We start from the raw sequence: 11,743 nt of genomic DNA, 5'->3' as shown, positions 1-11,743 counted from the left end.
GATGAAAGTATTCATCTGTTTGTGTTAGTGGTATAGGTTTCTGTTCTCCCACGTTACCCCATTCTTTATTTTCTTAAAATGTATTGTTTGTGCTTCCTCCATGCAGGGTAAAAATGCCTTTTTCAAAGATCTTACTTCAATTCAGTTGCTACCAAGTGGTGATGTAGATCCAGCTCTGCTGTCTGTACGGCATCAAGTAAGTTAAGTGATTGGGTAGAGAGGATGGATAACACTAGTGTGTTTTGTAAAACTAAACTGTTACTGATGTGGTCATCTTGTTTCACTCATCCCATCCAGTTCTTAACCAAACTAGTGAGTGCAGTGGCACAAGCCCACGGCAAACCAGAAGAGTCAGTTGCTGTGTCAGTGAAGGACAGAGATTGGCCGACATTAGCTTTGGATTTGTCTCAGCATCTTCAAATCACTGAGGATGTGATCCGAAGGCACTATGTGTGTGAGCTCTACAATTATGGCCTGGATCAGCTTGGAGAAGAGGTAAAAAGTTAATGTAGCAACAAAATGTTTTTTTTCCTGCCAGAAGATAGTAGGATATGTTTCCTGATGTAAAATCAAGGTGGGCAAACTGTGGTGCACAGGTGCCCATACACCCAAAATGGCCAGTAGTGCTCCCAGCCTTTCAGACAGAGTGCCCTCCATTCCATTGTTTTAGGCTCAAGGAGCTTTTTGTTAAAACTGGAAGTGTCTTTTTGGTTTAGAAAGAAGCCATTCCTCCTGCTTGCTTGCTTTCGTTTTCTTTCTTTCTTTGCATACACTTCCCCCCCTCTGTACTAAATTAGAATGAATGGCTTGGATCTCAGCTGATGTTATAAATACGTCTTCTAATGTGCAGGCTATTCTTCAAGTCCATGACAAAGAAGTCCTTGCATCTCAGCTCTTGGTGCTGACAGGACAGAGACTGGCCTATGCCTTATTGCACACACAGACCAAGGAAGGCATGGAGCTCCTAGCCAGGTTACCTCCAACACTCTGCACGTGGCTTAAAGCTATGGTAAGTTGCTTTGACTGAAAATGGAGCCTCTTCACCAAAGAGTATAACTAGGAATAACTCATATTTCCCAAAGTTCTCATCTAGTGTTTTGAGAAATGCCATGTACATGATGCACAGTACAGTGGTACCCCGGGATACGAATTGATCGCGTTACGAAATTTCCGGGATACGAAAAAGTTCCATTGGAAAAAACTGTTCCGGGATACGAAGGTTTTTTTTGGGTCACAAATTTTTTTCGGTGTGTTTCGGCGCTTTTTGGCACGAAAATAAAAAGCTGCGGCTTTCCAGCGCTAGCGGTTTCGGGTTGCGAAATCTTTCGGGTTACGAACGGCGCCGCGGAACGAATTAAATTCGTAACCCGGGGTACCACTGTACTAATGTTCAACATTTCTGGAAAAGAATTTCATTCTCAATGTTTCTAGAGTTAACTCTCTCTTTTAAATATGTTTTCAGCCGCCTTGAGTTTCATTAATGGGAGAAAGGCAGGGCGTAAGTGAATAAAATTGTAATAATAACAATGATAAAAGAAAAATAACTTGAAAATGGCTTTTTTTCTTTTAATACAGGACCCCCAGGATCTTCAAACTGTAGATGTGCCAATTACCACAACAGCAAAGCTAGTGGATAAAGTGATAGAACATTTGCCAGAAAACCATGGCCAGTACAGTGTTGCCTTGAATCTGATTGAGGCAGTGGACGCAATGTCATGATGGCAACATTTACCATTTCTGCTAATAGTTTCAATCAGTTATCTAACATAATTTAAGTGCATGGCTCTTATTACAGACTGCAGCAGAACCATTTTGAGAAACCAATTCCATGTGACTTTTGTAATCAAGTAACATAAGGATTTTAGAAAATGGTTTCAAAGTGAAATCCAACCTTACAGCGGTGGGTAATACCAGCAATCTGTCATCCCTGTACATTTGTCTATAACCCTAAATATTTATTTCTATCTTCAAGCACTTGTGCAGTAGTTCAGGTTTTAAGAACAGTGTTAGTGCTGTTCAAATTAATATGTTAGTTTTTCATGTGCTAAAAGGTACTCCTGCTTTTTAAATGTTAATGACCAGAATTTAATTAGAACTTGAGAAAGCAGAGCGCCTACCTATTATGGATGTTGTTTACATAAGGCATCTGGTTTTCAGACTAGTAGATCAGTTGCTTTTAGCAAAGGAGCATCCAGCACTGGAGGGCAACTGGCTTACTCTTCAGACAACCTGTCTCCGTGGAAGAAAGAATCAATACAGAAGCAAGATGGTCTTCTCAAATGTTTTGACAAGCTATCAAACATAAAATCAGGAATCTAATTTAAGCTGATCTAGAAATACTAAGTTTTTTGTAACAATTCCCACTGTTGTACAGTCTGTTGTAAAAAATATTGTAAATTGTGTCCACTACTAGATTCTTTTTGCTGAAATTTCTGCTCTCCATACATAGCGGTCCAAGATATGAAGTATTAAAATTAAACTTGGTATTCTTCTGTGGCATATTTACTCTTCTATAGTGGACACTGATTTCAGTTACCCATATTGCAACTTGCTTAACAGAAAAGTTGGTACCAAAGGCAGAAAGAATAGGGATAGGTTAAATCAGCTGATCATGTTTCAGCAAAGTTTTTGTTCAAAAAACTGACAATATGCACATGTGAGATGAAATAACCAGGTTATGATAAACCTTTAGTAAATAAAAACATTGCCAGCCTTCTAGAGAGCATTCAGGGATTTTTTTTTTCTTTTGCAAGATTCCACTTTTCTTTTTGATGGCCAGACTTATAGATCTGTGTCTTTTAACATGCTTAGGGTAGCTGGTGAGGCTGTCTTATCTGCTCTCTTTTTGTTATTTGCCTGTACTGGATTCTGGAGGCAGGTGTTGTTACTGGGGAAGATAGGCACATGGAAACTCGATTGCAGTCTACTGCAGGGATGTTGCTGCCTGTCACTGAAAGTCTGTATTTCTCTAGCTTTCTCTGACATCCTCTGAATGCTGACTTTAAAAAAAAAAAGTAAAAAAAGAAGGAGGGGGAAAAAAAATATGAAAAAAAAAAAAAAAAAAAAAAAAGCTTCAATGTCAGAGGGGCACTGTTAACTCTGCCTGTATTGTTTGTCTCAACAGCATAGGGAGTTGGATGGCCACTGTTAATCACTCCAGCAAGGGGAGGGAGACAGCTGACATGCAACAGTATAAGTATAACTTATAAATCAATGATATTGAAACCCTTGGGACCCCCCCTTCATCCCCCTTAACATCTACCTACACTCAACATAGTATGTGGGGCACAGAAAAGGTTGGGAACTACTGATCTAAGGGATGGGAAGGTATGTTCCTTATACCCTTCCCTCCTGTCAGTTGCACAGGCAAAAGCTATTAGAATGATGGGTGATCCTCTCAGACAGCTGATCAAGCCCAGGTTAGGGATTATACTTCTTTGTTGTTGATGTGCCCAGTACAAGATATTTCTTGTTATATAACAGCTACAATATCTCAATAATGCATTTGAGTTCATTTTCTCAGGTATTCTTTCTACTATGGAATTACTGAACACTGATTACATGTCATGTTAGGAGAGAGCCAGTGAGCATTTTATTAAGTATACAAGCTGAAATATATACAGTATCCATTTTCAGACTTCTCTCCACCACTCATTTCACAGAAACCTTATGTTTTCCTCATACATATTTCCACATTCTTTCAAATTTTCCATAAACCATCAGCCTTCATGCAACCATGGAAGCAGCCTGACTATTTCAAATGTGCATCATTTCCCACCGAGTATTTCCATACAGCGTGTACAGGGTGTGTCTGTTGAATCTGCAGTGTATCTTCGGCAGCGGAGACATTTTAATTTGGCAGCTGGTAGAACTATGACTTTATAGGAGGATTCTTCACGGATATCACCATCTATTAAAAAAAGATTCAGACGGGACAAATGACCAACTTGTAGAAGACCATTCCTACTAGCCCACCCTTGAAACAAAACTCTATCTAGCCTAGTCATCAGTTCATCCAAAATACTTCCATTTTTTTAAAAAAATGAAGTATTTCCTTCAACACTTACCTTCTAAGTTTATCAGAAATGTTCCTTTAATCATGTCCTCAGTTGCCATCTCTCTAGGTATTTCAGCCAGCAGTGTCGTCTGCGATGCCATCATTATTTCATTTAGCTGGGATGTACTAGAACACTCCTCATGTTGCAGCACCTGGAGATGAACTATTGTCAGAACTGACCAACTGGAAAATCTGTAAAACGTTTAAGCAGTTTTGGGACTATCTGCAGATAATGGTTTCAGCTCTTCAGAGTAAGGTGGGTGTAGGTAGGGGCTTATGATATCCAAATGGTGTTTTGCTCCAACTCCCATCAGTCTTCATTAAAACAGTCAGTGAAGATGGGAGCAAGACTCCATGAAATCTGTAGGCATACAGGTTTCCTATTTCTGCTATAGAGGGAACAGAGTACAGATAGAATGATGGCTAATAATATTGTATCAAAGGGGAAAACAGCATTAAGTCACACATCCACACATGACTAAAAATCTGAGAATTTAATTGCTAGAAAGATTTTAAATGGTGAAAGACTTTCCCTGACAATGGTACCACAATAACGAATGTGGATAGGAAACGTTTTCATAGTTGCAAGTCTAACATCACTAACAGGATTTAAGCTTCAATTTCTAATTATTTTCCAAACAAACAGTATTTTCTCTATACTGTACTAAATTATATATTTTTGAAGTAACAAAGATTCACATCACAAGAGATTGTGCCTAAACATTAAGAATTTTTTTTACCATAAAAGCTGTTCAACAGTGGAATAGATTGCCTTGGAGAGTGATGGACTGTCTGCCTGTGGAGGTCTTTAAACAAGAGGCTGGATTGGCATCTATCAGGAGTGTTTAATTGTGTATTCCAGCGTGGCAGGGGGGCTGGACTAGGTGGCCTTTGTGATGCCTACCAAGTCTAAAATGCTATTATTCTAACTAATTAAGTAAAGACTATATCACACAGAGAAAATCAGCTTTTCCCCATAACTTCAAGAGTTTCTGGAAATTTTGCATTTGTATCTCTTTGTCTAGTAGAGCCAGCATGGTGCAGTAGTTTGAGCACTGGACTCTGGAGGCCAGGGTTAGAATCTCAGCCATGTAAACCTACTGACTGATCTTGCACAAGCCATAATCCCTCAGTTTCAGAGGAATGCAATGGCAAACCCCATGATAGATTCATCTTAGGGTCACTTTAGGTCGGAAATGACTTAAAGGCACACAACAACAACAACATTTTGTCCTATGATTGCAGGACTTAAAAAGTGTCCTCTGTATAGGTGAGAAGATATTTAAAAACTAATGGTGACAAAAAGTGTAGAATGGAGTTTTATTAAGACAAATCAGGATGCTTTCACAATTAAAGACAGAGATAAACCTCATGGGACCACTTGCCTTGTGCATTCTCTGTTCCGGGAGGCATTTGCCAGATATTATGTATCTCGTGTTTCTGTTACAATATGAACCAATGGATCCAAATAATAAGATATTGCCTCAGAGGGTTATGAAGTCGTCACCTCTGGAGGTCTTTAAACAGAGGTTAGATGGGCATTTGTCAGGAGTGCTTTAATTGTGCATTCCTGCATGGCAAGAGGGTGGAATAGATGGCTCTTGTGGTTCCATTGCAACTCTTAGATTCTATTATTCTAATTTCATGGTTAAGGGTAAGGCAATCTACTGCACTGTCAAAAGTTAAACTGCTTCCTTGATCTTATATTTTTATACTGGTCCCTTTAACTTATTTTGGAGAAATTTCAGCTCCTGGTACAAATCTTTACCCTAAATACATCAGGAGAGTGCTCTGTCTACTTGTCTCCATCACCTATTCCATTATCCTTTGTTCACAGAGGGCAGCTTGCTGAAGGGGGCGGTCTCTGTCCTATTACCCCTGACAAGAAACAAGATACCATGTCCATCAGATCCCATTGCATCATAAAAACATAAGGTCAAGCCTGGTTAGGATTTGGATGAGAGACTACTAAGGAATACCAAGTGCTACATTTCAGAGGGAGTCAATGGAAAGCCAGCTCTGAGTATTTCTTGTTGAAGAAAACCCTAAGAAATTCATGGGGTTGCCAAAAGTCAACAGGTGACCTGAAGATGAGACAAACACAAGTGACATGTGGAGTCGAAGGCTTTCATGGCTGGCATCCATAGTTTTTTGTGAGGTTTTCGGGCTATGTGGCCATGTTCTAGAAGAGTTTCTTCCTGAAGTGACATGCTCATACAATGTTCTGACAAAGTACAGTGCTTCTGATTCTCTGTTGCTTGTGTGTATTTATGTTAGTAATAATTAAATATTTGCCACAAGGCAGCAGTTTAAATCACAGCTAGTGATTTTCCAGCCTACCTCCATTAATTCAAAGAGTAGTCCTGGCTCAATTATAAGGACCACTTGATATTCCAGAGCATTTTTCCCTGCAATGGAACCCAAGAAAGCATCTCGCATCGCACAGGCTCCTTCCACTGCTTCTTCCAGGCCTGGTTTCTTCCATACAGGACTTGTGTTCATCCATCCAGAACGAAACACACTATCTGACTCTTGAATTGAAAAAAGGAACAGGCTTAATGTCTCATTCATTTGCGATAGTTTTATAGGGTAGATAGTAAAAAAAAAAAAGTGTTCTGCACTGAGAAGTATTACACAGCTACCTATTCAATTTATTGTTTAAATATGGTCACTGGCAGATCCTTAGACATTATTTTAGTTCCAGGTTGCCAATATACAAGATGCTGTATGGGCTCTCAAATTTATTTCAGTGTGGACTGAAGCTCTCTACCATTCCAGATTTAAGAAATATAGATTTATAGCTTATCATCTAAATAAATAAAACTACCACCACTAACCACCCTGTTGCTTGAAAATGAAAGAGATTCTATGACATGGTTTTCAACAATGGAAAACAGGTTTAGCCCTCCCTCTAGTCTAGTGGGACTGAAATGCATCATCTTTCTTTGTCTGATAGTGAATAATGCAAAAACTTTTAAGCACTGTGTTTGGGGGTCCATGTTACAGTAATGGCAGAAACTGCCTTAAACATATAACATTTTTGGGTAAAATTCTGGAGTGTGTGGTGGCCTCCCAGCTCCAGGGGTTTCTGGATGAAACTGATTATTGAGATCCATTTCAATCTGACCTCAGGCCTGGTTATGGGACAGAGACAGCTTTCATCACCTTGGTGGATGATCTAGCCAGAGAAATAGACAGGGGGAGTGTTTCTTTGTTGGTTCTGTTAGGCCTCTTAGTAGCTTTCAATACCATTTACCATGGGAATCTTCTAAATGGACTCTGGGATGGGGCTTGGGGGCACTGTTGTGCATTGGTTCTGGTCTTTCTTGGAGGGGCCAATTCAGGTGGTGCTGGAGGACTCCTATTTGACTCCCTGGTTGTTGGCCTATAGCGTCCCTCAGGGCTCTGTTTTGTCTCCCATGTTTAACATTTCCATGAAATTTCTGCAAGAGGTCACCTGGAGTTTTGGGATAGGTTGTTACCAATATGCTGATAATACCCAACTTTACCTTTTCTTTACATCTGATTTCAAGGATGCTGTCTTGGTACTGAACCAGTGTCTATGGTCAGTAATGTATTAGATGAGAGCAATCAAACTGGTCAGTTGAAAAGCAGATCAGGGAATAGGGACTCGGCCTGTGCTAGAAGGGGTTACACCCCACCCTGAAATCTCACTTAGATTGAGTGTTCTCCTAGATTCAACTCTTACCCTGGATGCCCAGAACTCGGCAGTGTCCAGGAGTGCATTTGTACAGCTAAAACTAGTGTGCCAGCTGAGCCCATTCCTTGAGATGTCACAATTTCACTGGCTACCAGTTCATTTCTGGGAACAATTCAAAGTGCTTGTCATGGCCTATAAAGCCCTATATGGTTTAGGTCCAGACGATTTGAGGGACTGTATCTCCCTATACAAACCTGTCAGAGCCCTAAGATCTTCAGGAGGAGGTTTTCTCTCAGTCTTGCCATCAAAGGCTTGCTTGGTGAGGATGTGAGAGCAAGCCTTCTCAGTGCCTGCTCCCACCTTCTGGAACTCCCTTTTGCCGAAGGCTAGGCTGGCCTCCTTCCTGCTTTCCTTTCTCCAGCAGGCAAAGAACTTTTTTCTTTAAGCAGGCTTTCAATGTGTAAGCAGGGGAGCTTCTTGGGATATTTTATTTATCTTCTGAAACTTTTGTACATCTTTTAAATAATTTTATACTGTCTTACTTGGTGATTTTAAATGTTTTTAACATTTTATCATAAAGGTTTTTTATTTACTCTGGCAGCCATCTCTGATCCCACTCACAGAGAAAGATGGCAAAAAGGCAAATATTAAAAGAAAAAAAACAATAATATACAGTTTGTCATTAACTAGCAAATAAATACCCCAGATTATTATCATCCCATGGACTAGAATTCTACTGTTTTAAACTACCTGATAATTCCACTTTGCCAATCCATATGCAGACAGTCTTTCTGAAAAGTAATACTCCCAGGGATGCTCAAACACAATGCTAAGATAGTCTTGCACAAAAAACAAACAAACCCCTTTTTACAGGTTGCAAAGGTCCAAACCCATGTCTCTTACCTTTCCTATAAGGAAGATATTGAAACACTTCTTCAGCTAGATGTGGAAGGATTGGTGCAAAAGAACGAACCATTGTGTCAAAAACTTCTCCTAAAGCTGTTTGACATGAACGGCGTTTTGGATCCTTTTCTTCTTCGCAATACAGTCTGAATTGAAGGCAGGAAATAAAACATTTACAAACAGATGGAAATTAAAGGCAGCGGACTGCATTTTAAATATGCAACATCCAAGTACTAATTACAGGTTCTAAGTTATCATTCACTCTTAGCTATTTCGAAAAGAAGTGAAGAAAAAAAAAGAGAGACATTTTTCTGGAGCAAGGGAAACCACCAACAATTTTTTTCATTGAGTTACGGATATTAAGCACACACACACACACAATTTGGCTGCATCTAGCTAATTCAGTGCATGACCAGGGCCATTTCTGTCAGCCAAGAATCATGACAATCCATTTTACACATGGCCTGTACAAGCAAAAGTGCATATTAAAATGTCCCAGGCCTTTCTACATGGAGGGGTGATGTACAGTCAGACCTCCATAACCGTGGGTTGCAAGCCCCTGTTGTCTGGTCCTGTGGGTTTTTTTTTGTATCCATTGGGGGAAGCGTGGAATAGATCCTCCACAGATAAAGTGGATAAAGATACTTTTATCATCAACTGGAGGTTTTCTGAAGGCAAGCATTTTTACCAAGAGCAGTGGTGGACAACAATGGAGACAATAACCCCCCCCCCTTGAAATTTGGAGGGCAGCAGCCTGTGAAATTTTTTTTTGAATTCTTTTCCCCAAATGCTCCTTAGGTGGCAATTTCACCAGGAGTTGGAAACTGCAAAGCTACGGGACCCCATTAGCTCCCTAGAAGACACTGGAGGGCTGCCTCCCAGATGCACCCATTCCTGCAAAAAGAAATAATTTCCCTTCCCAAACGCTCTCTTGGGGAAAAGGGGGCATTCTCACCATTGTTTTCAGCCATCCTGGGCCCCTACAGAGGATTTGGGGTAATTCTGAGGTAAAACATTTGTTTTGACTTACGGAAGGTGGGGGGGGGGGCTCCAAGGGGACTCCAAACATCCTCCTCCTCTGCTGCTGCCACCTCATATTTATTTCTTACCCGCCTCTCCACATGGATATAGGCAGGGAACAACCAAAGACCAACAAATATGCATCAGCTAACTGACCAGGATGGAAATGATGTCCAAACGCTCCTTTTTTAACAATGATCCAAGAGATTTTAGGAGCCACAAAAAAAGGCCTGCAGACCACAACTTTGCCCATCACTGTTTTAGGCCACTGAAAAGGCCTATTTTTCCAATATGAAATCACCCCAAAATGATTTTTGGCCCAAGAGATATCTTTTTTCCCCACAACAGGAAATCGCCCTGATGTTGAAAAAAAAAAAGTCCTCTCCTGGGCTGAAAGCAGCCCATGCAGAGGCCAAAAAACCTATGGCAAACTTATCGTTATGCCCCCCCCCTTGGGACCACAGGGGGCATTTGAAGCAAAAAATTTGCACACCCTAGGTATCACTAAATAACCTTCAAGGGTCACATGCAACTCTAGAGTTATACCTTCCTCTTCCCTGACAACAGGGTTAAAAGAGGAGGTGAACAGAGAGGGTCACTTTAGGAAAGGCAAGCTCTGTACATACCTGTCCTTGATTATACTAAAGTAAAAGCTAGATACTTCTCTTGTATGGAAGGCTTGCAGTAATCGGATGACTTTTCCATAGTCATATTCTTTATATGCCTGAGTAACCTAAAGAATAAAATAGTAAGAAAAATGGCTGTATAAAGATATAAGTTAATAGTATGCCAGAGAAAACATTGATGCCAGACATGATGTAGGACAAGAAACTGAGAAGTAAGTATCCATTAAAAGACGTATTCATGAACGAAATTTGGCCTATTGCAATTTGCTGACCTGACAAGATGTCATTTGTACACAATGGTATGTACTGCTAAGACTTGAACTAAATCATAGGGTTGGAAGAGACTTCAAGGGCCATGCAGAAAACCCCCTAAAAAGGTTTACAGCATTATTTCCCCTTGGTGCTTCCCACTGATGAAGGAGACAAAAATGAGGATTGTTTAACAGGTGCATGATAGCTAACAAGGGTCAAATTAGCAAATTCTTCTGCACCATTTAGCAACCAGGGAGGTATCTGGTACCTGAAAGCAACCATCTCACCTAGGAAAAGGGATGGGGAGATAAAAGTGTTAGCCACAATCGCCTGAAGAAGCACAGAGCATTTATACGGCACTAGGACTCACAGCACAAGCTCCTAAGTCTCCTTCCCTCTCTCAGGAAAAGCAGGGAGAGGTTTGACAGGTGTGTGTGTTTGGGGTGGAGTGAATGGCAGCTACAAATTCTGACCTGGCCCATAAGACAAGCAAAAAATAGTAGATTCCTGCATATCACTTTTATTTTTCTTCACCAACCTCTCTGATGAGCTACCCTCAACTTAACCTCAACCTTCAATTTCCCACCCTATTGGCTTTTTCCAATCATTTTACTTCTATGAGTAGTGGCTTATACAGAGACCATAGTTTCTTGGCACACTATGTCTACCTCCAGCCAGTACCTACTGCTTACCTTGTTTGCATAGTTGTGTAGCAAGTGAAGCATATACTGGTCAATTAAATACATCTCTGATGTGGGGATTGAGTCTGTTTCTGGACTGAAGCCTGCAAGATTGCCTAACAAAAAACGGAGTGTGTTCCGAAGCTGTGAACAAAACCAATATGTTATACACTTTAAAACCAAAAGTACTCTGCAAAATACCAAATGATCATTTAAAGCTTTATTTCCAGCACAGCTCCCTACATCTCAAGTACTCTCCTAACACGCAGGGCTCTGGGGGTCCTGCCAAATCACTTCAACACACCAAGTTTGATATCTGCCATCCGCCGGCCTGAGAGGGAGTTCACCAGGCAGGTCCAGCCCCATTGGGACTAGCCTGAAGAAAGGAGACTCCGTCCTCCATAACTGCCATCCACTTGCCTGAGAGAGAGTTCACCTGGCAGGCCCGGCTCCATCAGGGCTAGCCTGAAGGAAGAAGATTCCGTCCTCCATAACTGCCATCCGCCGGCCTGAGAGGGAGTTCACCAGGCAGGTCCAGCCCCAT

The 11,743-nt window shown here is 40.9% G+C and overlaps 2 protein-coding genes across 5 annotated transcripts in view; one reads left to right on the top strand and one right to left on the bottom strand.

Moving 5' to 3' along the window:
* The window catches only part of RAB3GAP2 (RAB3 GTPase activating non-catalytic protein subunit 2), a 53,430-nt gene extending 50,942 nt beyond the window's left edge, over window positions 1–2,488 (top strand). For both annotated transcript variants that reach the window (XM_042446313.1, XM_042446314.1), the window contains 4 exons: window positions 107–196; window positions 298–495; window positions 851–1,009; window positions 1,576–2,488. In XM_042446313.1, coding sequence (XP_042302247.1) covers window positions 107–196; window positions 298–495; window positions 851–1,009; window positions 1,576–1,719 — 591 coding nt within the window. In that variant the 3' untranslated portion in view covers window positions 1,720–2,488. The remainder of the gene's footprint in view (window positions 1–106; window positions 197–297; window positions 496–850; window positions 1,010–1,575) is intronic.
* A 1,076-nt stretch (window positions 2,489–3,564) lies between these two features.
* IARS2 (isoleucyl-tRNA synthetase 2, mitochondrial) overlaps window positions 3,565–11,743 on the bottom strand; it is a 45,077-nt gene continuing 36,898 nt past the window's right edge. For all 3 annotated transcript variants that reach the window (XM_042446315.1, XM_042446316.1, XM_042446317.1), the window contains exons 18-23: window positions 11,212–11,343; window positions 10,268–10,374; window positions 8,622–8,767; window positions 6,398–6,588; window positions 4,068–4,209; window positions 3,565–3,910 (exon numbers count right to left, since the gene is read on the bottom strand). In XM_042446315.1, the coding sequence (XP_042302249.1) occupies window positions 3,768–3,910; window positions 4,068–4,209; window positions 6,398–6,588; window positions 8,622–8,767; window positions 10,268–10,374; window positions 11,212–11,343 (861 nt within the window). In that variant the 3' untranslated portion in view covers window positions 3,565–3,767. The remainder of the gene's footprint in view (window positions 3,911–4,067; window positions 4,210–6,397; window positions 6,589–8,621; window positions 8,768–10,267; window positions 10,375–11,211; window positions 11,344–11,743) is intronic.

Source organism: Sceloporus undulatus, chromosome 1, assembly GCF_019175285.1.
Source record: "Sceloporus undulatus isolate JIND9_A2432 ecotype Alabama chromosome 1, SceUnd_v1.1, whole genome shotgun sequence".
In the NCBI taxonomy this organism is placed as follows: domain Eukaryota; kingdom Metazoa; phylum Chordata; class Lepidosauria; order Squamata; family Phrynosomatidae; genus Sceloporus; species Sceloporus undulatus.
The sequence above is the reverse complement of the archived record's forward strand: the minus strand, read 5'-3'. Positions and strand labels throughout refer to the sequence as shown.